General features: G+C 52.7%; 2 protein-coding genes across 2 annotated transcripts in view; one reads left to right on the top strand and one right to left on the bottom strand.

The window, feature by feature from the left end:
• The first annotated feature begins 1,405 nt into the window (after positions 1-1,405).
• Positions 1,406-5,203, top strand: Shisa4 (shisa family member 4). Its single transcript, XM_075988049.1, has 5 exons — positions 1,406-1,768; positions 2,127-2,298; positions 3,324-3,457; positions 4,212-4,379; positions 4,693-5,203. Exons 1-5 carry the CDS (start codon positions 1,696-1,698, stop codon positions 4,737-4,739), a joined length of 594 nt encoding a protein of 197 aa, XP_075844164.1. The 5' UTR covers positions 1,406-1,695; the 3' UTR covers positions 4,740-5,203.
• Positions 5,204-8,944: 3,741 nt separating this feature from the next.
• Positions 8,945-23,950, bottom strand: part of Lmod1 (leiomodin 1) — a 45,417-nt gene continuing 30,411 nt past the window's right edge. Inside the window, exons 2-3 of the mRNA XM_075988048.1 lie at positions 12,858-14,357; positions 8,945-10,954 (exon numbers count right to left, since the gene is read on the bottom strand). Coding sequence (XP_075844163.1) covers positions 10,928-10,954; positions 12,858-14,357 — 1,527 coding nt within the window. The 3' untranslated portion in view covers positions 8,945-10,927. The remainder of the gene's footprint in view (positions 10,955-12,857; positions 14,358-23,950) is intronic.

Below are 23,950 nucleotides of genomic sequence, written 5' to 3'. Positions count from 1 at the left end.
GAAATCTCCAACTGGGTGACGAGTTGGTGAAGGCCGGTGGGGCATCCAGAGGAGGCACTTGTCTCGTGGTAAAAGGTTTACAATTTGGCAGATTACCTTGCAGGAAAACCTGAGAACGGAGACAGATGGGCAGGAGAACCACCCCTTGCTTGGACCTCTAAGTTAGGCAAATATCTTGCCCACTATTTAAACTTTACCCTCATTTGAGGACCCCCCAAGATGGACTTGGGAAATGGCACTCAACCTGGGTTACGATCCCTTCAGGTTTAAGACAATCCTTGCATGAAGGTCACTTAAGACCATCAGGAGTGGGACAGTGGTGGCGCACGACTTTAATCCCAGCATTAAAGGCAGAGGCAGGTGGATCTCTGAGTTTGAGGCCAGCCTAGTCTACAGAGTGAGCAGAGTGAGTTCCAGGACAGCCAGGGCTACACAGAGAAACCCTATCTCGAAAAACAAAACAAAACACATCAGAAAACACAGATATTTATGTCATGATAATAACAGTAGCAAAATTACAGTTATGAAGTAGCAACAAAAATAATTTCATGGTTGGGGGTCCCCACAACATGATGAACCATATGAAAGGGTTGCAGCATTAAGAAAGGCTGAGAGTCACTGGGCTCAGGGGTGGAGAGGTAACACTGGATCTCCTTGTCCCTCTTCCAATGTGACATATTGAATAAATCTCCTGGTTCTGTTTTTCGTTGTTACTTTGGTTCTTTTCATTGACTTCTTGAGGATGGGTAGCTAAGCCTGGTTTGTTGGCGCACAGACCATGACCTCTAAGTGCTGTAGCAACTCTCCGTGGATTTGTAAAAGTAGATCGGCTTTTCCTACCCTGACACCCTCCACCTGTAATTAGCCTGAGTTGGTTCTGATAGCTAATGCAGTATTTTTGCAGGTTGGCTCCACGAAGTAAAAGGTTTCCACTGTAAAGTGTTTAACAGGATGGGTCCCAAATGGCTTGGGCCATCCCTACTGGTGAGGAGTGAGGCTCCAGATGAAGAGCTGTCCATTCAGAGGGGGAAGGAGCCATCTCAGGGAGCCAGTGCAGCTGCCAAGGCCCAGGCCTGTGGGCACCGACAGGGACAAAGCCGCTCTGAACTTTCTCTCAATGGGTGCCTGTTTCTAGGAATGGGGGCAGGGTGACTCTGCCCCTCTCCTCCCCCTGCAGGACATCCAAGACTGGACACTACAGCAAAGGAGATCCCACACAAGGAAAGGTGCGGCCCATGTCCCTCCAGGGTTGGTCCATGAGCTGGACATTAGGAGGTGGCACCAGGATCAGTTTCTGGGGTCTGGGATAATGATTGGTCTCAGGAGAGGGGCGGGCGCAGGGCACAGCAGGGCCTCCCTGACCGCAGTGTCCAGCTGTTGGCTGTGCCCTTAAGGGCTCAGACTGAAGGAGTCATTGCACTGTCGGGGACAGGGAGAGCAGGGTTGTTTCCTGGGGTGAGGGGCGCCCAACTGGTACTGAGGCTGGGTGGGCGTCGCTGGTGGGCAGACCCCTGGGCGGGGCCTGGGCAGGGTTACTGCGGGCGGGGTGTTAGTCCCGCCCCGAGGAGGCGGGAGAGAAGCCAGAGCCTGTCCGCGGGCTGGGCGGTGCTGCAGCTCCCGCCGGCCGGCTTCGTCCAGCTTTGTCCTGCGGCCCCTTTTGCAGGCCGTTCTGGCCGCGCCCAGCCCCCTCCTGCCATGCCGCCCGCGGTGTCCCGCGGGGCCGTGCCGTTGGCTGCCGTCGTCCTGCTGGTTCTGGGGACTCCTCTGGGTAAGGGATGGGGAGCCACACGGATGAGTGAGGTGGGGCGGGATCGGGGAGGGGTTAAAGGGATCGGTCTGTGTCCCTGGAGATTATCCTCGGGCTGTCCTCCGGCTGTCCACGCGCCCCAGACGCTTCTCAGGTGCCCCTGGAACAAGAAGAAAGGGCGCTGGGAGGTCAGGCAGTGGGAACCTAACCCCAGGCGCGGGGTTCAGCTTCAGGAAGAGGGGGGTTTCTAGAGTTTCGAGGCCGAGCCCCTCAGGGTGGAAACAAAAGTGAGCATTCAGCTTCCCAAGGCTGTGGGGCTGAGGGTGGCCAGAACTAAATTGGACTGGTGTCCACTGGGCACCCAAACCCCTGCCCGCAGCGCTAGCGAATGAAGACTGCTTGTGGTATCTGGATCGGAATGGCTCCTGGCATCCGGGATTTGACTGCGAGTTCTTCACCTTCTGCTGCGGGACCTGCTACCAGCGGTACTGCTGCAGGGACCTGACCTTACTCATCACCGAGAGACAGCAGAAACACTGCCTGGCCTTCAGGTGGGCTGTGGACTCCCAGGCCACCCTTTCTCGAGGCCTCCTGCTGCCTCCAGTACCCACCTCCACATTCTTAGCTGAAGGAGTCACCAAGACTCCAAATGGTGACAGAGAGCTGGTTGGTTGGTGTTAGTTACCATGGGCTTGCCTGGGCTGTTTTCAGAAGCTTCCTGTATTCTGGCAGATCCTGGGAGGGAGTGTACCGGGTTAATACTCAAACTGCAGAGTGGCTTTGTAGACACTCTGGCAAGAGGGCAGGAAGAAGACTTGGGTTTGGGTCCCAGGCCAGCTTCTTACTAGCAGTGTGATTTTTCCGACACTTGTCCTCTATGGATCAGTTACCTTTTAAAGAATATGGAAGTTGTTATCCAGTCCTGGTGCCTCACACCTATAATCTCAACACTCAGGTGGCTGAGGCAGGAGGATCAACGTGAGTTCCAGACCAGTCTGAGCTACAAAGTGAAGCTGTCTCAAAAAACAGATAAACAAAAACAGAGTTGCCCAAATTAAAGGTTTTGTTATCCTCCCGTCCCCTCCCCCCCACCTGACCCAGCTCAGTGTTGAGGCTGGGTTTAGGTCCTTATTACTGTCAACATTGCTTCTGTTAAGTGACACTCTTAGCCCCCAAATTAGTGGTTTCAAACTTTTTTAAGGGTCCTGCAAACATATAAAACAGATATAAGGGGAAATGTCAAGTGAGATTTGATAATAATGACCCTACGTTATTTCAAAGGCTCCTTTGAGGCCAACACATTTTAAATCTAACCACTTAATGTGTAGATGTGAAACCAGGAGTAGGTGGGCACACTACAAATCCCAGCATGCTTCACACTAGCCAGCCAGAGGGCATAGCCTTCTGGAAAGTAGAGGTCTCTAAACTCTACTAACAAGGTGGGCAGAATTAATCTCGCAAGGAACCCCAAGCCTTAGCATGCTGTGGCTGCCTGCTGGCCAGGAGTTGGCGCCAGCACAGTGAGGACTTCCTTCTGAGTGTTGGAAGGTGAGAGGACCTGTTTTTTTGTCTAAAGTCCCAAGACCATAGCAGGCATCGCCTCTGCTGTAATCCTCTTTGTCGCTGTGGTTGCCACCACCATCTGCTGCTTCCTCTGTTCCTGTTGCTACCTATACCGAAGGCGCCAGCAGCTCCAGAGTCCATTTGAAGGTATGCACAGCACCAGGCAAGGGGAGCCTGAGATGGGCTGGGCTGATTGCTGCCGAGGGCACCAAAGGGATCGAGGATTGGTGAATTCTCTAGTAGTGAGTGTTTCTGGGTGCCTTCACATGCCACCCAGAAACGTGTCCGGGAGCGTATGGGAACACGTGTGCTCTTGTGTGTGCATGCACATGCGCATTCAGTCGTTCACAGGAGGGTACCTGTTGATAGTAAGTGGGCAGCAGGTATAAGCATGCCTGTGGCTGGGTATATGGGGTGGGGTCTGTGGTAGTGGACATTAACTGGGTACGTTCCAGTACTTTGGATGTGTGTTTGAGTGTTGCATGTAACTGCTCAAGCCTGATAAACATGGAAACAGTGACACCATATGGGAGATGAGTGTGGGAGGGGAGGACTGGAGGAGGACCCCCTTAGTGACAGCTGTGCTGTGTTACAAGACACCAGCCTCTGGAGCTGCCCATTTTCTACCCAACGGGGACATTCCCCATGCTAGACTCTGCCTTCTGACGGCTCTGAAACCTGCCCAGGGGAACAAACTTGGTCAACACAGACTGACCCGCGTAGCCTCATACATAGCTCTCTATTCAGCTCTGGGCAAGCAAGCTTTGGGAGGCAGAGGCCACGACTGGTTACCTAGAAGCCTGCCGGGCAGTTGTCAGGGTGCTTACCTTGGTTTCCTGGACAGGAGGAGGTTTCCATGGGAGCTGGGTGTTTAAAATGCTGATTCTTGTCTCTCTTCTAGGCCAGGAGATTCCGATGACAGGCATCCCAATGCAGCCAGTATACCAATACCCTCCGGACCCCAAAGCTGGTCCTGTACCTCCGCAGCCTGGTTTCATGTACCCACCTAGTGGTCCTGCTCCCCAGTATCCTCTCTACCCAGCTGGGCCCCCAATCTACAACCCTGCAGGTAAGTGTATAGCCTGGAATCCTTGTTCCTCTTGTTCCCACCCACCCTTGCTCCAGGACCTTCCCCCACCCCCGCCCCTGAAGCTAAGGAATGAACCCAGGGCCTTGGGCTTGCCAGCAAGCGCTCTACCACTGAGCTAAATCCCCAACCCCATCTCCAGGACCTTACCTACCTCTCTCACTGCTAACCCTTTCCCAGACTCCTTCCATTTCTCCTTGGAAACTTGTAGGCTTCTCTTCCCATGGAACCTGCACACCATGGGGGGGGCACTCCTATGCCCCACTGACCCTCATCCTGTCTCCTTGGTTTTCAGCTCCTCCCCCCTATATGCCACCACAGCCCTCTTACCCAGGAGCCTGAAGAAACAGCTGTGGCTCTGCTGTCCCTTCCATGATGCCGTTTTTTGGGAGATTCCCCATTCTGTACCTGCATCCAGCCCTGGGGGTGGGCATGGGTCTTCTAGTCACCAGACCCCAGATCAAGCCAAGCCTTGGGCCGTCCTGGGGACAGAGCCCCAGAGAAGTGGAACGTGAGCTGAGTTGGAACCAGGCCATAAATGAGGGGTGGGTAGGGAGGGCTTGGGGTTCATGAGCTATTTTTACTGGGAGGCAGAGTAAAGTGAGAGCCCGGGTCACAGTCTCTGTTTTCAGCAGTCCCTCTGCTCCCAGGATCCCAATCAGAAAGGTTGGGCCCCTCCTAATTGCCCTCTTGGGGCTGAGATGGAGACAGTGGGGGACTCTATCAATGGCTGGCCACAGCACTTCCCTCTGGCTGCCCCACTGGCCAGAGCTCAGGCCTGCAGGATTAAAGCTGTAATGATGTAACTCCTGTCAGTGGAATCATTGGCTCCATTCACCCCTCTCTTAGCCCTGCCTTCTACCAAACCCAGACCTCCGCCTGGTCCACATCCCACAGCAGGGGAGGGCAGCACCAGTGGGAGGAGCGCTCTACCGTCATCCCCATCCCAGGCAGAACCCCTGAGGATCCCTGGGCTGTTTTCCAAAGTGAGATGGATTTGTGGCCCCACCAGCATTTTGGGGCCAGGCCTCTGGAACATCCGAGGCACTACCAGCTATACAAAGGCACCTGTCCATCCAAGCACACTTAGATTTGGGTCTCACCACTGTCTGACCTTGAGCTTGAGTATGCTTCTGAACGTCCCCAAACCCCAGTACCTTCATCTGTTTGGCGGCAATAGTTGTCAGAAAGATGAGGCAATGGAATTGAAACGCTGACTCTGTCCTTCCTTCCTGACCAGAGGCCCAAGGCTAGGGGCCAAGTGGAGAGACGTGACCACCCAACAGACTGGTGTAAGGTGCTGTTGTCAACTGCTTGATCCTCTTGGGTGCTAAGGTGTCAGGTCCTTCAGGCCCATACCAGGAGCCCAGGGTAAGGTATAATAAGGATGTGAAGGCTAGGGCTGGAGAGATGGCTCAACCTTTAAAGGCTAGGCTCCCAACCAAAAATACAAGGGTTGTGAAGGCTACCTAAGGAGGGACTTGAGGGTGGCAGTGGGTATCCAGAACTGTCTGCCAGCGTTCCTTTGTTCTGACACTTGAAGTCACAGTCTTTATGCTCCACTCTCAAGACATCTGGTGACAAATGCAGGAAAGAGAATTCCATAGTTTTGAAGTTTGGCAATACTGGGAATGGGACTGGAGGCCTTAGGCATGACAGTTAAGTGTTCTGCTCTTAAGACACATCCCAAAACTGTTTTAATAGTTTTGATTCAAGTAGGGAGAATGTCAGCTTGCCCAATGTCCCCTTCTCCCAGCTCCCTAAATTCAGCCTTTTTTTTTCAACCACCCTCAGGAAATCTAGCCCAATGTAGCCTCTGGCTTCTGGCTTCCAGCACCCCTCCAGGTTCTAGGTAGGGACATTGTGGTCACCATGTCCTCAGGGCCCTCTGTAGCCACATACCCAGGGGGCATTACCCCTTATTATATACTCTAGAAGGCAGGAGCTTTGAGGCCTGAGTCATAGACTGCCTTGCGCAGTGCTCTGCTCCTGAGTGAATTCACAGCTTTTCTTTCCTGGGTGAAATCAAGGGGCACATGAATTTCCCCCTGAACATGAACCTTGTCACAAAGGGGTAGCTGATGCTACTGGCCCATAGCTACAAATTTACTTTCTCCTTGAGGGTAGGGGAAAGAGATGGAGCTGGCGTGTACAAATTCTTCCGTCACACTTGAGAAGACTAGCCAGGCAGTGGTGGCGCATGCCTTTAATCCCAGCATTCGGGAGGCAGAGGCAGGCGGATCTCTGTGAGTTTGAGGCCAGCCTGGGCTACAAGAGCTAGTTCCAAGACAGGCTCCAAAGCTACAGAGAAACCCTGTCTCGAAAAACCAAAACAAAAAAAATAAACAACAACAACAATAAAAAAAAAACACCCAAAATACGCAAGAAGACCATCTTTGCCTAGAAGCTAAGGTGAGAGGTACAGGATAAGGTTCCCAAGATTTGGAGAGAAATGGTGTTAATGTTTAAGGGCCCTAACATTCACTGTCCTTGAGTCAACAGTCTGGGACCAATGACAAGTTGCTTTGTAGTATAGGGCTGGAGGCAGGTTTAAAGCCGCCAGAGCTGCCGGTGGAGAAGGGCTAGCTCCAGTGAACACAGCCAAGAAGAAAGGAGAAACCTTGCAGGGTAGGGAGAGGGAGGAGTCAGTGGAGTTCTGTCACATCCTGGAGCTCTTTCAATGAGGGTAGCGTTCCATCGCCCCAGCACGCCCGAGGGAGCCTAGAGGGGGCTGTACCTGCCCTTTTCCATCACTTAGCACCCCTGAAAACCAACAGACATCTCAGGAACACAAGCAGGACTGCCGGAGGGTCAGACAGTAGCCATTAAGAACTAGGGGACTTTCCGGCCATGGTGGTGGAGACAAAGACAGGTAGATCTCCGAGTTCAAAACCAACCTGGTCTACAGTGTGAGTTCCAGGATAGCCAGGGCTCCACAGAGAAATCCTGTATCGAAAAACAAGACAACAACCAACTAATATTGTAAGACCCTAATGATGTAAGTGGGGGTCTTACTGGACTAGGAGGAAACACTTAACAGCCTAGGGGCTGGTATAGGAGATCTGGTTGAAGAGGAGAGGTGTTTTGTTTTAACAAAAACATTGGCCTATAACTGCCAGTGTGAGGCTCTGGGATGAAACACACACAAACCCAGGCAAACACGAACCTGTTCCGGTGTGGGTGTTCATCTGGGGTGAGGGTGTCAGAGCTCCAAGGGATTGGGAGGGCCTTGGGGGCTGAGAAAGTAGGGCAGAGATAGCATGGGAATACAGTGGAGCCGATGAAAAGGTTAAGAAAGGGAATAATGGCGGGCTGGAGAGATGGCTCAGTGGTTAAGAGCACTAATTGCTCTTCCAGAGGACCCGGGTTGAGTTCCCAGCACCCACATGATAGCTAACAACTGTCTGAAGGAAAGGACCAGGGGCTGGAGGGCTGGAGAAGGGAGTTCCAGAAGGGCAGAAGGCTTTCAGGCAATATAGGCCACCCAATGGATGTTGTACCCCTGGTCCTGGGCCTGATTTCCATGCTGCCTTCAGCTGGATAGCATCTGCTGTCCTGGATGGGGGCTGTGCTCTGGAAAACTTGGTTTTCCAGAAAAGTGTGTTCTTGAGTGAGTGACCCTTGTCCAGGTCTTAGTTCTCAACGGTAGCCAGACCTGGAGCCATTTGCGCTCCTGAGAGCCTCAGCAACCTCCGGTGCCCACTTACGATGTCAGACATACCCATGGCGTCTCCTGGCAAGGGAAAGTGGAGCCAAGTGAGAGCAAGAGAGGATTTCTCTGTTTGGGGGCAGCAAACATGGAACGGAACCCGGGGAAGAACAGGGAAGACGACGCAGAGGAAGCTGCTCGGAGAGGCTGAGGTCAGGTGTCTTCTCCTGTGGATCTATTCTCAAGGGGAACCTGGAGTTGAGTCTGGATTCATTAACTTGAACGATCATTTGCTTTCTTTGAACTCCCCCCCCCCCCTTTATTTTCTCTCCCTTGTAAAACGCAGATGCTGGATGTGGATAGCTCTTTTCTAATACTAGTTCAGGCTCTCTTCAGTTTTAGACAGAGGGTTCTAGTGCGGCAGGCTAGGTGACTACGGGTTCGGGTGCGGCAGGCGGACCGCGGAACACGTGGAGCAGGCAGGAACGCTTCTGCGAATCCCGCAGATCCTGAGCATAAGCTTCCGCTCCACACTTGGCTCCTACCCCGGCGCTGCACCGACAGTCGTGTAGTTGGGGCCAAGGTCCCTTCCCACCCTCTGGTCTTCTCCCCTGACCTCCGCGGCCAGCTCTAGGTCCAAGCTTTAGGCAGCTCCGAAGAGCAGAAAGCCTGGGACGCAGTTTGCCTCGAGGTGGCGCTGCGCTCCCACAATCAGCTTTAAACGCACTCAGAAATGATTACATCATCCCAAGCCTAGAGGTCTCTGGGAGGAGGTAAGGCGTGACTACCCCCTCCTTCATCACCACCCCCCCGCCCAGCTTCGCACCCCCACCGGCTAAATCGTGTTTTCATTAAAAACGCTGCAAAGATGAAAGGTTCTTGAAGGACACTTTAAGGCTAGAGATTGGCTCAGCACACGCATTTAATACACACAGCCTCGGCGGAAAGATCTGAGTTCAAGGTTAGCCAGGTCTATATAGAAAAAAAAATACTACTAGCTGGGTTAGCTGGTTCTGTCTGGCCTTCAGTGCCATTGTAAAACACTATCACCTGTCCGTTTTTCAGCGGCAGAAAGGAGTGAAGACCTCAGTCCTGCCTCTTATTAGCCATGTGCACATGCTCCGCTGACTAATTCTATCTGCAAAACAGCGAGGCTATTGGCTTCCAGGGGCTTGGCTGAAAGATCAGCAGAAGACGCCCTTAAGCATCTAGCTAGTGCCCTGTACCCATCATGTGTGAGCTTGTGGGCTTGGCTCCAAATCACACCCTTGGAGAGCCGAGAGCCAGCTGGTTTCTCTCCTTCCTGGGAATACCCGTTACTTAAGCAGTGGATGGGTTGGGGAGGAATGGGGTCGGAGTGGACCCTGGGATAGGAGTTGACTCTCTCATTTAAGCCAGTCCTAGAACAGCTGTTCTGCTTCTGTAGGGAGGTAGGATCCCACTCATATTCCAAGCACTCTGCTCTCCACTACTGAGGCTAATCATAAATAAAATAAAATAATAAAATAATGGAGGCAGCGAACCTGTCTGTGACCAAGAGCCAAGGTGGCAGTTTCATGGCTCCACAGCTCCCTCCAGGTCAGTAAGAATCAGAAAGAGACTTGTGAGGGCAGTGTTGGGGGTGGAACCTGAGGCCTCTGTGTTAGCCATAGGAGCTAACACTGAGCTTCACCCCTAACTGGGCCAGTGGTGGCTCTGCCTCCAGCTGGAGCACCCTGGCCTGAAGTCACCCTGGTGCAGGCGTTGTCCTCACTCAGTCACTCTGGTTCTCTGTGCCTTCCTTGCCTATAACTGCTGTGAGTTGAGGAGCTGGCCCTGAGCCCACAGTATGAAGAGTCCCAGAAGGATCGTCCCTGAACGTGCCTAATATAGCCATCCCTGGGCCTGTGTGCCTCGCTGCCCTGTCACCCCTGAGAACAGTTCTGGGCATAGATATAAGGCAGAGAGACTGACTGAGGAGCAGCCCTGGAACACCAGGTCAGGAGGTTCAAGCACTCCCCCATACCGCCCTTTCTGCAGCATACAGCACAGGCTCCACGGTTGGTGTCCACAAAGACCTTGAACGGTTTGGCAGAGACCCTGAGCTTTTGGAGACCTTCTAGGGAACCTGGAGTGGATGTCAGAACCATTAACACATGAAAAGAGGTGAGGCATGTCCGCTCGCAGCTAAAGGTTTGTATATATTATCAAAATCTTATGGAAAAACAGATATATAGCTATTTATACAGCAGCAAGTGATGTGAAGAAAACGTCTGCTTTGGCATCAACCCTTCATGTCCGTCCAGCTGCTGTCTCTCCACTTCCATTTGGAGCCTCCTCTCTGTCAGGCACCTCCAACCAGGCCTGCTGCCCAGGCACAGCAGATGAAGGGGTTGGTGGCCTCCTCAGCTCTCCTGCTCTGCCCTTGGACCCCCATGCCCTCTCCATCCGTCTACCATTGCCCCATAGAGAGCCACTGGCCCAGCAGCTTCCCCCAAGGGCTCCTCAGAGGCCTGAATCCTGGCCCTGGAGGCAGTGAGGCTGGGGTGGATGTGTGGTCCCTGGGAGACATCCTCTCTGCATTGGAAGCCTTTGGCAGCATGCCTACTACATGGGATATGACGGTACCATCTTCTCTGTGACGTGCTCAAAGAACTCCTCTTGTCCAGGAACTTCAGCTCCAGGTTTCAAAGCAATTTTTGGAGAGCCTCGGAGACAAGAAAAGGAAAGTGAGAAGAGATGAGGTGTCTTCCCTCGAGCGTGGCCCAGGTCTCGCGCTCTCCCACGGTGGACAGGGACAACTGCGACAGCTCAGCCAGGGTGGGGTGGCGGGGGTCGGTGTAGCCCTGGTACTAGAGTCTGGGCAGTCATGGCATTGGCACCGGTGCCCAGATGCCTGGTCCTATTGGAGCAGTTTGGGCACCTCCACCTGTAAGGCAAAGCAGAGGCCGGTTAGCTCAGGGAGCCCAACAGGGTACCCTAGAGTTCAACTCACTTTCCTTCCTTGCAAAAGGATAACGACCCAAACACCTCAGTGTGTGTCTGTGGGGTGGGTGAGTGAGGTGTTGACAGCAAGGGTTACAGCTGGTTCTTCTTTATGGTTAGTCTTTAGTCACAACGATAATGGAGGTAATGGGACAGCCTAATTAGGGCATTCGGTCAGGATGTCCTGATTCAGGGGTCCAGTCAGGAAAACAAATGACCCTGGACTCTGTCACTCAAGTAGGACTTCCAAGGAGACAGGGGTGTGAGAATCAAGAGATCCCGAGATATTCATGTGTCCAAGACACTGGTCATTTAAAGTAGACTCTCCCAAGGGGTGACCTTTAGAGCAGACTAGCCCGTGGACTTGGGTTGATCCTGAGAGTAAACAAAATAGACCCAAAATTATTTTTGTTTGAAAAAAAAAAAAATGGAGAAAAAAAAAAGCTTGCAGGCCGGGCCTTTGGTAGCCTTGCAAATAGGGGCCATTTCTCCATCCCTAGGGCAATTCAGGTTTGATTACAGGTGGAGAGGCAGAAATGTGAAGTGGGAGGCCAGAAGTGCTGTAAAGGAAGGGGCCTTGCCTCACAGAGAGGTGTAGGGACCTGAGGCCCTGTGGCTGGATGTGGGCTCCTCAGCTTGTGTTCCCTTATACCCTCCCTTCTCCTACAAGCCTAGGACTGTCCTGGCCCACAGCCGTGCCCACGGTCACTCGCCTAGGACTGTCCTGGCCCACAGCCGTGCCCACCATCACTCGCCCAGAGCTGTCCTGGCCCACAGCCGTGCCCACGGTCACTTGCCTAGGACTGTCCTGGCCCACAGCCGTGCCCACGGTCACTTGCCTACGACTGTCCTGGCCCACAGCCGTGCCCACGGTCACTTGCCTAGGACTGTCCTGGCCCACAGCCGTGCCCACGGTCACTCGCCCAGAACTGTCCTGGCCCACAGCCGTGCCCACGGTCACTTGCCTAGGACTGTCCTGGCCCACAGCCGTGCCCACGGTCACTTGCCTAGGACTGTCCTGGCCCACAGCCGTGCCCACGGTCACTCGCCTAGGACTGTCCTGGCCCACAGCCGTGCCCACGGTCACTTGCCTAGGACTGTCCTGGCCCACAGCCGTGCCCACGGTCACTCGCCTAGGACTGTCCTGGCCCACAGCCGTGCCCACGGTCACTTGCCTAGGACTGTCCTGGCCCACAGCCGTGCCCACGGTCACTCGCCTAGGACTGTCCTGGCCCACAGCCATGCCCACCATCACTCGCCCAGAACTGTCCTGGCCCACAGCCGTGCCCGCCATCACTCGCCTAGGACTGTCCTGGCCCACAGCCGTGCCCGCCATCACTTGCCTAGGACTGTCCTGGCCCACAGCCGTGCCCACGGTCACTTGCCTAGGACTGTCCTGGCCCACAGCCGTGCCCACGGTCACTCGCCTAGGACTGTCCTGGCCCACAGCCGTGCCCACGGTCACTCGCCTAGGACTGTCCTGGCCCACAGCCGTGCCCACGGTCACTCGCCTAGGACTGTCCTGGCCCACAGCCGTGCCCACGGTCACTTGCCTAGGACTGTCCTGGCCCACAGCCGTGCCCACGGTCACTCGCCTAGGACTGTCCTGGCCCACAGCCGTGCCCACGGTCACTTGCCTAGGACTGTCCTGGCCCACAGCCGTGCCCACGGTCACTTGCCTAGGACTGTCCTGGCCCACAGCCGTGCCCACGGTCACTTGCCTAGGACTGTCCTGGCCCACAGCCGTGCCCACGGTCACTCGCCTAGGACTGTCCTGGCCCACAGCCGTGCCCACGGTCACTTGCCTAGGACTGTCCTGGCCCACAGCCGTGCCCGCCATCACTTACCTTCTTCAACTGCTTAAGGTTGCTGGAACGGATGGCAGCCAGGAGCTGGTCACGTGAGTTCTTCTCCTGGGCAGGGTGCACTTTGTCTCCCATCTTCCTCTGGGTAGCTGGTGACAGTGAGTTCTTGAGATTCTCCATGATAAGGGGTGGGGCCAGGGGAGGGGGAGGGGGAGGCGGGGCTGCCGGAGCACCTGCTTTCTTAGGTGAGTTCTTTGGAGCAGACTTTGGAGATGGCTGGGGTGATGGTTTGGGGGAGCCCTTGGCCAGAGCCCCAACCTTGGGCACCTCCAGCCGGTCTTTCTTCTCTCCGCTGGCTTCCTGGGCCTGCTTTTGTTCTTGCAGCCGTTTCTGTCGCTGTTTGTCCATGTTGCGGCTGAGCAGATTGGTGACGGTCATCCGGGGCCCAGCCAGCTCAAAATGGTAGCCCAGCTTGAGCAGGGTGGTGTTCTCCTTGAGCAGCTTGGCGATCTCCATCTCGGTCTTGCCTCCACAGATGTGCCTCTGGTTGTGAAAACGCAGCTCTGTCAGCGTGTTGTTCTGGAGGAGGGCCCGGAAGATGGCCAGGATGCCTTTGCCAGTGATGTGGTTGGAGTCCAGGTTGAGGCTGGTGATGGTCTTATTGGCCTTAAGCATGATGGCAATGGCAAAGGCCACGTGGTCGTCGGCCCGAGTGTTGGCCAAGGCAAACACCTTGACCACGGTGTTGAACTCCAAGGCCTCGGTGAAGCGGACCAGGATTTCATTCGTGATGCAGTCGGAGTTGTTGACGTTCACCTCGGTCATCTCTGGGTCATTGTTCTTCACTCGCTCCAGAGGTTCATCAAATATGCTGGGAGCTGCTTCCTCCTCTGCTCTGGCTGGCCCTTCAGAGGGCTTGCTGGGCCCACTGGGGGCCGGCTTCTCTGAGGCTTTGGTCTTGCTCTCTTCCTTGACGTCCTTATCAGGTCTGTTCTCTTCCTTCTTAGCCTTTTCCTCCTCCTTTCTCGAGTCTCTGTCCCCACTTCCTTTTTGTGCACCCCCTTCCTCTGCTTTCTTGTCTGTGCTCTCACTTGGCTTTTTCGGCCTCTCGTCCTCCCTTTGGGAGACAGTGCTTCTGCTCTTTGCCATCTTCTCTTCTTCTTTCTTGCTGGGCTCCTCTTCTCTCTTCTTATCTTTCTCTCTGTTCAAGCCTGTGTTCCTGACACTCCCCGTCTTGTCTTCTTCCTTCTTCGGGGCTGCCGTCCTCTCCTCTTTGCCATCCTTCCCAGCCTCCTTCCTGTCCACCGCAGCCTTGACCCGGCCCTTGTCAATGCCCCTGATGGCCTTCTCCTCCTTGGGCTTCTCAGCCCCTTTGCCATCAGTCTCCTCTCGGTCCCTGGAGAAACTTTTCTTCAAAACACCCTTCTTGGGCTCTTTGCCCAGGTCTGAGTCCTGTCTGGGGCCTAGGGCCTTCCTGCTGGCATCATTGCCCTTTTCCTCTCCGTTCTTGGCATCTGTCTTCCTCCCCACTTGCTTGCCTTCCTAAGAATTTAGAAAAGAAAAATAAACATGTAGAGCTGGCTAAAGGGGAGGGGAGGGGAGGACTGGGGGACCAGCCAGCTTGTGGAAGTGCCCTTGAGTCTCTGAAGGACACTGGATGGGGAAAGACTGACAGCCTGCCTCTGCTGAGCTCTGTAGTGGCAGGACTGGGTTCAGGCCTCAGAAAACGAACAGACTCATCAGACTCATGGTCTCGGGTGAGCCATGTGCGAATGGACACCTGCAGAAAGAACACGGCTTCTCCACAGAGCATCCTTAGAAATCCACGCATGCTAACACTGTCTCGTTTACAGTGTTGAATGCTTATTGTTATAGACTTGCTCGTGTTTATTTTGTTTTTTAAAACTTATTTGTTGTGCTGGAGAGATGACTTGGAGATTAAGAACACTGATTGCTTTTCCAGAAGACCCAGGTTCAGTTTCCAGCACCACACGGAGGCTAACAACCCTGTGTGACTTCAGATGCCCTCCTCCGGTCTGCTTGGGCACCAGGCATGTAAGTGGTACCCAGATACACATGCAGGCAAAATGCCTGTACACATAAATTACAGTAAAATATTTTGTAAAAGATATATTTACTTTTTTTTTAATGTGTGAGTGTTTGCCTGCATGTTTAGATGTACACCACATGCCTGCAGTTCTCTCAGAGGGCAGAAGAGGGCATTGGACCTCCTAGAACTGGAGTCAAAGATGACTGTGAGTATATATGTAGATGCTGGGAACTTAACTTGGGTCATTTGCAAGAACAGCAAGTGGCCTTTTTTTTTTTTTTTTTTTTTGGCAGGAGGGTAGTGGGATGTTGAGACAGGGTCTCACTATGTAGCTTTAGCTGGCCTGGAACTTGCCATGGAAACCACACTGGCCTTGGACTCACAGAGATCCACCCGCCTCTGCTTCCCAAGTGCTAGAGACAAAAGTGTGCACCACCAGGCCTGGCCAAGTGCTCTTAACTACTGAGCCATTTCTCCAGCCTCAATTTTATTTTATAATATACATTAAGGAAACCAGCAAACTGGCTCAGCAGGCAAAGGTACTTGCCATGCAAGCCTGATAATCTTTTGATCCCCAGGTCTCATGGTAAAGAAAACCAGTTCCCAAAAGTTGGTTCTCTTACCACGTGTGTGCATGCACACGCGCATGCATGCACGCGCGCACGCGCGCGCACACACACACACACACACACACACACACACGACTCCTTGAGTGTGGGGCACCTTGTGCATTTATTCTGCATTCACGATGAGTGTTTCCTAGCCTTCACTCTAATTCAGTCCTGCTCCCTAGGGGAATCAAGGGCTTTGAACACTGAATTATGTGTGTGTGTTTTGCTAAGAATCAAACATAGGCCTTTCGCATGCTAGGTAAGTGCTCTTATCACCAAGCTACACCCTCAGTCAAAGCCAATACATTTTCAAAAAAAAAAAAGTTGGAATGATCAACATAGCATCGCTACATTTTACTTTACCAACTAAGGATATTTCTAAATCTATTCTCTCTCCCATTGAATGAATATATATGCCTATACATACATATATACATAAGTGTGTGTATATATATCCTTGAAATAAAAAGGAACTAATTAATTAGCTAGATGTAATAGCTGCACTTTTCCATCAAATGTGTGTCTTCTTTTTTTTTTTTTAAGATTTATTTATTTATTATGTACAGTGTTCTGCCTACATGTGTACCTACACCCCAGAAGAGGGCACCAGATCTCATTACAGATGGTAGTGAGCCACCATGTGGTTGCTGGGAATTGAACTCAGGACTTCTGGAAGAACTCTTTCTTTTTTTTTTTTTTTTTTTTTTTGGTTTTTCTAGACAGGGTTTCTCTGTGGTTTTGGAGCCTGTCCTGGAATGAGCTCTTGTAGACCAGGCTGGTCTCGAACTCACAGAGATCCACCTGCCTCTGCCTCCAGGCACCGAGTGCTGGGATTAAAGGCGTGCGCCACCACCGCCCAGCTTCGAAGAGCTCTTAATTGCTGAGCCATCTCTCCAGTCCCAAATGTGTGTCTTCTTTAACAGTTCATAGTTTTTTGTGTTTTTTTAAAAATATTTTTTAAGCCGGGCGGTGGTGGCGCACGCCTTTAATCCCAGCACTCGGGAGGCAGAGGCAGGCGGATCTCTGTGAGTTCGAGGCCAGCCTGGTCTACAAGAGCTAGTTCCGGGACCGGCACCAAAGCTACAGAGGAACCCTGTCTCAAAAAACAAAAAACAAAACAAAAACAAATAAAAATATTTTTTATGGTTTATTTAACTTTTTATTTTATGTGCAATGGTGTGAAGGTGTCAGATCCCCTGCAACTGGATCTTCAGACAGTTGTGAGCTGCCATGTGGGTGCTGGGAATTGAACCCAGGTCCTCTGAAAGAGCAGTCAGTGCTCTTAACCACTGAGCCATCTCTCCAGCCCCAACAGTTCATAGTTTTGTTGTCTCTATTGTTTAGTAAGAACTTTGAGGGGGAGTGGAAAGATGGTTCAGAGGTCAAGAGCACAGGCTGTTCTTCCAAAGGTCCTGAGTTCAATTCCCAGCAACCACATGGTGGCTCACAACCAACTGTAATGAGATCTGGTGCCCTCTTCTGGTCAGCCGGCATGCATATAAACAGAACACTGTATACGTAATAAATAAATCTTTAAAAAAAAAAGAGAGAGAGCTTTGAGAGGGCCAGGCATGGTGGCACATGCCTTGAATTTCAGTACTAGGGAGGCATAGGCAGGCAGATCTGAATTTGAGGCCAGCCTGGTCTACATAATGAGTTCCAGGCTAGCCAGGACTACATTTTGAGACCCTGTCTTTTTTTTTTTTGAACTTTGCCAGGGACAAGTCCCTCTCTGTGGAGGACACTGGAGTCCACTGTGGGAAGCCTGCAGGGTGGACTCCAGGATTCCGAGACTCCAGTGTGACTACAGATTCTGTGATGTTGATGTACCCTAGAGAGGCGGCAGAGGCTTGAGTGTTCCAGGCAGCACAGGGCACCGACCACCTCCACAGAGCCCTCATTCTCCCTGTCAAGCAGTGGTTCTCAACCTTCCTAATGCCAGGGCCCTTTAATCCAATCCCCCACGTTGATGTGACCCCCAAACATAAAGTTAGTTTCATTGCTACTTTATAAGTATAATTTTGCTGCTGTTATGAATCGTAATGTAATCGTAATACCTGTGTTTTCTGATGGTCTTAGATGACCCCTGTGAAAGGGTCGTTTGACCCCCAAAGCTCAAGACCCACTCTGCAGCCTTGCAACTTTTTTTTTTTTTTTTTTGGTTTTTCGAGACAGGGTTTCCCTGTGGTTTTGGAGCCTGTCCTGGAACTAGCTCTTGTAGACCAGGCTGGTCTCGAACTCACAGAGATCCGCCTGCCTCTGCCTCCCGAGTGCTGGGATTAAAGGCGTGCGCCACCACCGCCCTGCGCCTTGCAACATTTCTACAACGCTTGTTTCTCATTCCTGGCCAAGAGCGGAGGAAGTGGCCAATTGCCTCTGATGAGATAGGCTGGCCAACAAGCACCTAGGGTGAGGAGCCCAGAGCACCTGAGCTACTAAGGGATGTGTGTGAGGGCCTTTCCTGCAGTTGTTCATTCTTGTTTTTAATATGAAGAGACCGGGAAGGGCTCCTTTCTTTCAGGTGTGCCCAGCTGGGTACAGGAAGAAAAGAAGGCAGGGTTTGGAAGAACAGCACTCCTTGGTACCCTCTGGCTATGCAGTCCTTCATTACCCCACCCTTCCCAGAGGGGTAGAGAAGAGGGTGATCCTACAGAAAGAGTCCGTACCCACATCACAAGCATCATACTAGGGACCAGCCAGGGGTTCCTTGGCTCCTCTACCACAATCACAACAGGCAGGCAAGGGCTTGAGGCCTGGAAGATAAGGCCTTGGACTGCACCCCTTTCAACCTTAAGCCCAGAGGGTACTACTGTACAGAGTGTCACTGGAGCTGTTGGTGGAACTGAGGCAGAGAGGCCCTGTACTCTCTGGTTCCCAGGAAGCTGGGCTTAGTCCCTCAGTTCACCTGGGGCAGTTTTCCTTTTAGGGACCTTTGTAAAGCCCTCTTCAGATTAGCCTGGGACTCACATCTCCTATCTTACCAGGTGCATAATGCCTTCCTCTCATTGAGGGACAATGATGTAGAGCCTTGGGTGGGACCATGTCTTGAGCAAAGCTCTGGAGGTCTGGCCTGGGACAGAGCCGGCTACCTTCCTTCCTTCCTCTGCTCCCCAGATGTGCCCATCCACTGCACACTGCCCAGCCACCCCTCCAGAATGCCCAAACCGCTTGGCTCTCAGGTTTGGCTTGAAGGAGGCTGAGATCCGCAGAGATGACGACCAACTGCACTGGGCAGGCTTAGGCAAAACTGGGGTTCAGGCCCAACTGCCTCATTTGTAGCCATCCGGTCACTGCAACAGCATCTGGCCTTTCCCATTGGGGTCAAGGCTTCTGGCCCTGCCTGCGCCACACCACCCACAGAGCCTCACCCATCACCCCCACCTCCCACCCCTACAGTCCCAGGCTCCGACTCAGAACTCCCAACCAAAACTTTATCTCTACATTTTCAATCTTTTTTCTTCCCAGACCTCACACCCTGACCTCTCCCCTTTGACCTTATCCGGCACCAGCTGCCAGTCCTCCAGTTATACCTCCGAGCTGGAGTCTAGGTTGACTAGGATCTAACAAGAGGTGTGCCAACACTTTAAAAAGAACCAAATGTAAAACAGGCAGAGGGTGGGGGTGGGGAAACATTGATTAATCACTGCTTTCCTCCAAATAGCCAGGAATGAATGGGGCTGTGGCGTGTCGGAGCAAGTGCAGCCCTAGCAGCTCAGACCTTGCCTTAAAAGGAGAAGGAGCACAGACTGCTCCCAGGCCTGGGATTTTGCAGAGTCCAGCTCCCTGCACATCGCCAAGCCTCCTCCTCTATGCTTATCTGAGAGGGAGTCTGGGCTGCCTGCTTGCTTTTGTTTTTAGGACTGGTGCTGTGTATCCTGATGGACTCCAAGAGTTATTTTTGCCGGCGTTGGCTATCTCTAGACCTTACCTGACCTTTCATCATTTAGAGCAGAAGAAGTTTAGGTTAAATGTAACAAAGACCTAGAGGACTAAGGTCCAGCAGCCTTCAGATGAGAGATCTAGGGAGTAGGATTGTTCCCTCAGGGAAAAGCTTAAAGGTTACAGGAAGCCCAGTGGGATGGGTCTGGAGTCCAGAGTCACGCGGAGACTATGCTATGGGAAGGATGACCGCGGGAACCTCCGGTGGCCTGTGACACATGACAGGACCTCTCCTGGGGTCAGAGGTGAGAGGCAACTACTCACCTGTTTCCTCCAGGCCTATGGTCATGTGATGGTGTCCTGTTTGCTAAAAGCCCTGGGGACTTCAGTGAACAAAACACAGCACTGTCCTATCACCAGACCAGACCCTCTTGATGCTACTTCCTGTGACAGAAAAGTCAACATTTTCAAGGGCCAACAGAGAGGAAAAGAGAAGGGAGAGGAGGGGCAGGAGGGGAGGGGAGAGGGATCCTCAGAAGTGATACCACTACCTCCAATTCATTTCCAGTGCCAACAGGAGCAAAGAGGGGAGAGAAGAGGGGAGGGGAGGAGAGGAGAGGAGAGGACTGGTTTGTCTATTTGAAAGTCCCATAGACAAGAGCTCACTGAAGGCAAGAGCCAAGGGCTCTGTATTAACTTAGGCTAAGCCTATCCCAGCCATCTCTTTCTTCACCTGATGTTGAGCAGGTGAAGACTCCCCCTGGAGTCTCCTGAACCCTAGACAGCTATAAGGAGTAAGGAGCTAGTTTGAAGAGTTGCTTATAGGAAGGCTGGAAGGGAATGGTCTTTGCTTCTGACCCTCTCTGGAGGCAGGGACGCCTATAATGACCATCCTCCTCAGCTGTGATTCACTGTCTCTAGTCCAGGTGCATTCTCCGTTCGTTTCTTCCCCAAAGCACATCTGAGGTGACCCTGACTCAGAGTGTCAATGCCAGCCACTCTTACTGCATTCCTAGAATCTGAGGGACCCCAGAAAGCTTTCCAACTGGAGGCAACCAGATTGCCCCAGCCCGAGCTCCAGACTGGGGCAGTGACTCTGGGTCCCCCATACTGTCTTCGTTGGACAGTCTTTCCAGGCCTCAGTAATGTTAATGTTGACCTTGGTGGTCTTGGAGTGCCATGCACGGTGTGGGCAGCCTCGGTGTGTGGGAATGTACATCCTGGAAGGCCTCCTCGCCTTTGGCCCTGTTTCCTCCAGGACCAAGGCTAGTTTTTCACCAGGAAAGCAAGAGAAGCAGGTGGTGATGTCTCCTGGTCCTGCTTCCAAAATACACCTCCCTCACCACCTAACCATCCCGGTCCTACACATTCTCTCAAGATCTCGATCCCTTGCTTTTCCTAGGAAGCTACCCTGCCCTACCCACCCTCAGATGCCCCCTAACCTCTCAGTAGGAGCCCCCAACACTGTCAGTGTCACCTGTTTGCAGAAGGGAGAGCAGAGGAGTTGGACACGAGTCCCCTGGGAGAACAGCCCCTTTTCAGGCTGGCATGAAGGGCTAGTGGGGATCGAGGGGGTGAACCCCCTCCAGCTCCTGCCTCATTTTATCCGGAGTGACAATAAAGGTTCCAGATTCTCCTGCCATCTGGGGACTGTAGCATTCCGGGCACACAGCAGTGCCTTGGTGGTCTGTGGGTAATGGCCCTGCCTGCTCTGAGACAGCCCCTTACACAGACCTGTCAAGGACTGCTTCTGTCCTTAGGAAGCCTCTGGCTCCCTTCAGCACTGTCAGAAAAACTTCAGATTGTTCTAGAGATGTTCTGTCTTTAGAGGTATGGAGGAAGCCCATTGGTTCTGCATACAGCTGGTCTGTGTGCAAACCCCCAGCTATGCCTCTACAAAATTGTGTGCCCCCGAGGTTCCGCACCTAGCTGTGTGCAGGGAGACCAAGCTCCCCTGCCAAGAAGGGCTGTGTGACTGCTCTGGGAGCCCTAGGAAAAGTGCTCACTGGAGCCAGGCAGTGGTAGCACACATCTTTAACCCCAGCACTCTGGAGGCAAAGGCAGGCGGAGCTCTGTGAGTTCGAGCCCAGCCTGGTCTACAGAGTGAGTTCCAGGGCAGCCAGAGCTACATAGACCCTGTCTCAAATGAAGAAAAAAGGAAAGTGCTCACTGAAACCATGATGACATCGTGAGGTTCTGATCCTTGTCCTACTTGAGGCCCTTTGTCCCCTTTACTTAGTATTTAGAATTTACAGAGTAGGTAGAATTGGGCATCTATCCAATGGCCTAGGGAATTACAATTTGAATTCTTCCATGGAAAAAGAAATGACTACATCTCAGATGCCAGGAGCCTACCTGGAGGATAAGAAGCTGGTAGGAGATCAGGCTGCTTGGGGAAGCCCCTCCCATACCCATCGTACCCCAACTGTACAGCGAACCCTGTAAGAATTAGGGCCTCAAACAGAATTCCTCACATTAACCTGAAGGCTTTGCCATCATCCGATGTGGGACCACAGAGCTGCCTCCTTACAGGCTTTCTCACAGTGTCTCAGCCCAGACTGATCCCAACCCACAGTGAGGCTGAGGATGACCTTGAACTTCTGATCCCCTGCCTCTACCTCCTGAGTGCTGGGACTGCTGGGATGCCTTGCCACATCTGGTTCATGGTGTGCCATGAGTCAAATCCAGGATCCGGTGCATACCAGGCAAGCACTCTACCAACTGAACTACACCCCCAGCCCTTTCCAACTTTCTGAGCTCTCAGCCCTGACCAAGGCAGGAAGGGGGACAAGATACCCAACAAGGGCCTTGCTGAGCCTAAAATATCCTTGACTCCTTGTTGGTGATGACAGCCCAGTGGACCACCCTCAGAGAGACCTGGAGGCTGTCAGAAATGGAGGGGTCAGACAGACCTCCCTCACATGACCCTTCCACACCAGAGATTAGCTGACGCCTTTGCCAGCCCCGTTCCCATCCTTAGCACCTGGATGGGAGACACATAAAAACACTGGAAGGGTTGGCTCCCTCATTCCTAAGGCATCTGGCCATTGAACACAGCTTCTCAAATGCTCAGGGCTTCGGAAGGGTCATGCTGGACCCAGGGAAGCCTGCCTACTTTGAGTTGAGAGGCTGGTGTGGTATGGGTGGTAAGGAGACTGTATTCTCCATCTTTTTTAAGGTTCTGGGAATGAAATCCAGGGACCTACATATAGTAGGTAAAAGCTTTATCTCTGAGTTTTTATCACCAGTCCAGATCAAACTTCCACCTGCCCGGGGCAGTCACAGCTGAGAAAAGCTGTGACCCTTCTGGAATCCCAGGGTACTGCCGTGGTCAGCCCACTTGAGCAACAGTTCCCTCCGCTCTATGGATGGAGGTAAATGAGACACAAATCTCTATCGAGTTGCGATGTTGCACAATTGTGACCCTCAGAGGCTCTGGGAGGGATGCTGTACTCGGTGGTTTTGTGTCAACTTGACACAAGCTAGAGTTATCAGAGAGGAAGGAGCCTCAGTTGAGGAAATACCTCCATGAAATCTGACTGTAAGGCAATTTCTCATTTAGTTATCAATGGGGGAGAGCCCAGCCCATGGTAGGTGGTGCCATCCTGGGCTGTTGGTCCTGGATTCTATAAGAAAGTGGGTTGAGCAAGACGTGGGAAGCAAGCCAGTAAGTAACACCCATCCATGGCCTCTGCATCAGCTCTTGCCTCTAGGACCCTGTCCTGTTTGAGTTCCTGTCCTGACTCCTTCAGTGATGAACAGCAATGCTGAAGTGTAAGTCAAACAAACCCTTTCCTCCCAAGCTTGTTCTTTGGTCATGGTGTTTTCATCACAGCAATAGAAACCCTAACTAAGACAGACACCCGCCCCTCATCTGGGTTTCATATTGAGACGAGAGGAGGAGCCATGCAGGAGGAAAGGGGGAGGGAGCAGGCATCATCAGAGAGGGAAACCAAGGTTGGAGGTCCACGTGTTTCAAATTCCCCGCCATTGGGAATGAAACCACAGCCCAAGGACCACGCACAGGCTGCCTTAGTCTGTCATGTTACTGTGTTCGTTTCCCACTGTTTCTCCAGAAGACCTTGTACTCAAAAGTCCTATCCTTAATGTTAGTGCTAAAACTGAGGTGAGTAGAAATGAGGAAACCAGACTTGCAAGAGGAGACCCAAAGGAAAGTGGATGGGTCAGCCAGCAAGCTGAGACGAGGCTGGTGGGACAGCACGGTCCTGACAGAAGGAAGCCTGAGGAGGTCCTCCAAGGTGGTGACACACGTGGGCAGAGATCTAGAAGGGATGAACACGATAGCGAGGCTCCACGCTGGCAGGGATGCGGGGCTGACTCCTGAAGGAGAAGTGGTAAGTGGATCCAGGGCACATCCCACTGTGGGCCTCACCCTTTTGCTCCTTCCCAGCCCTTCCTACAACTTTATCTCTCGGCACAGACACTTCCCAGCCAGCCTTCTCTGGGTCTCAGTCTCTCCATTACCCAGAGTTAGTACAAGCCTAGACCAAGTCACCCCTGCCCAGGGCTTCCCCTGGACTGCTGCCCCACAGATCTCTTTCCTCTCTCCCTTGTCTTAGCTCCTTCCACAGTCT

Source organism: Microtus pennsylvanicus, chromosome 10 (assembly GCF_037038515.1).
Source record: "Microtus pennsylvanicus isolate mMicPen1 chromosome 10, mMicPen1.hap1, whole genome shotgun sequence".
Taxonomy (NCBI): Eukaryota; Metazoa; Chordata; class Mammalia; order Rodentia; family Cricetidae; genus Microtus; species Microtus pennsylvanicus.
This window is presented reverse-complemented; position numbering and strand designations above follow the sequence as displayed.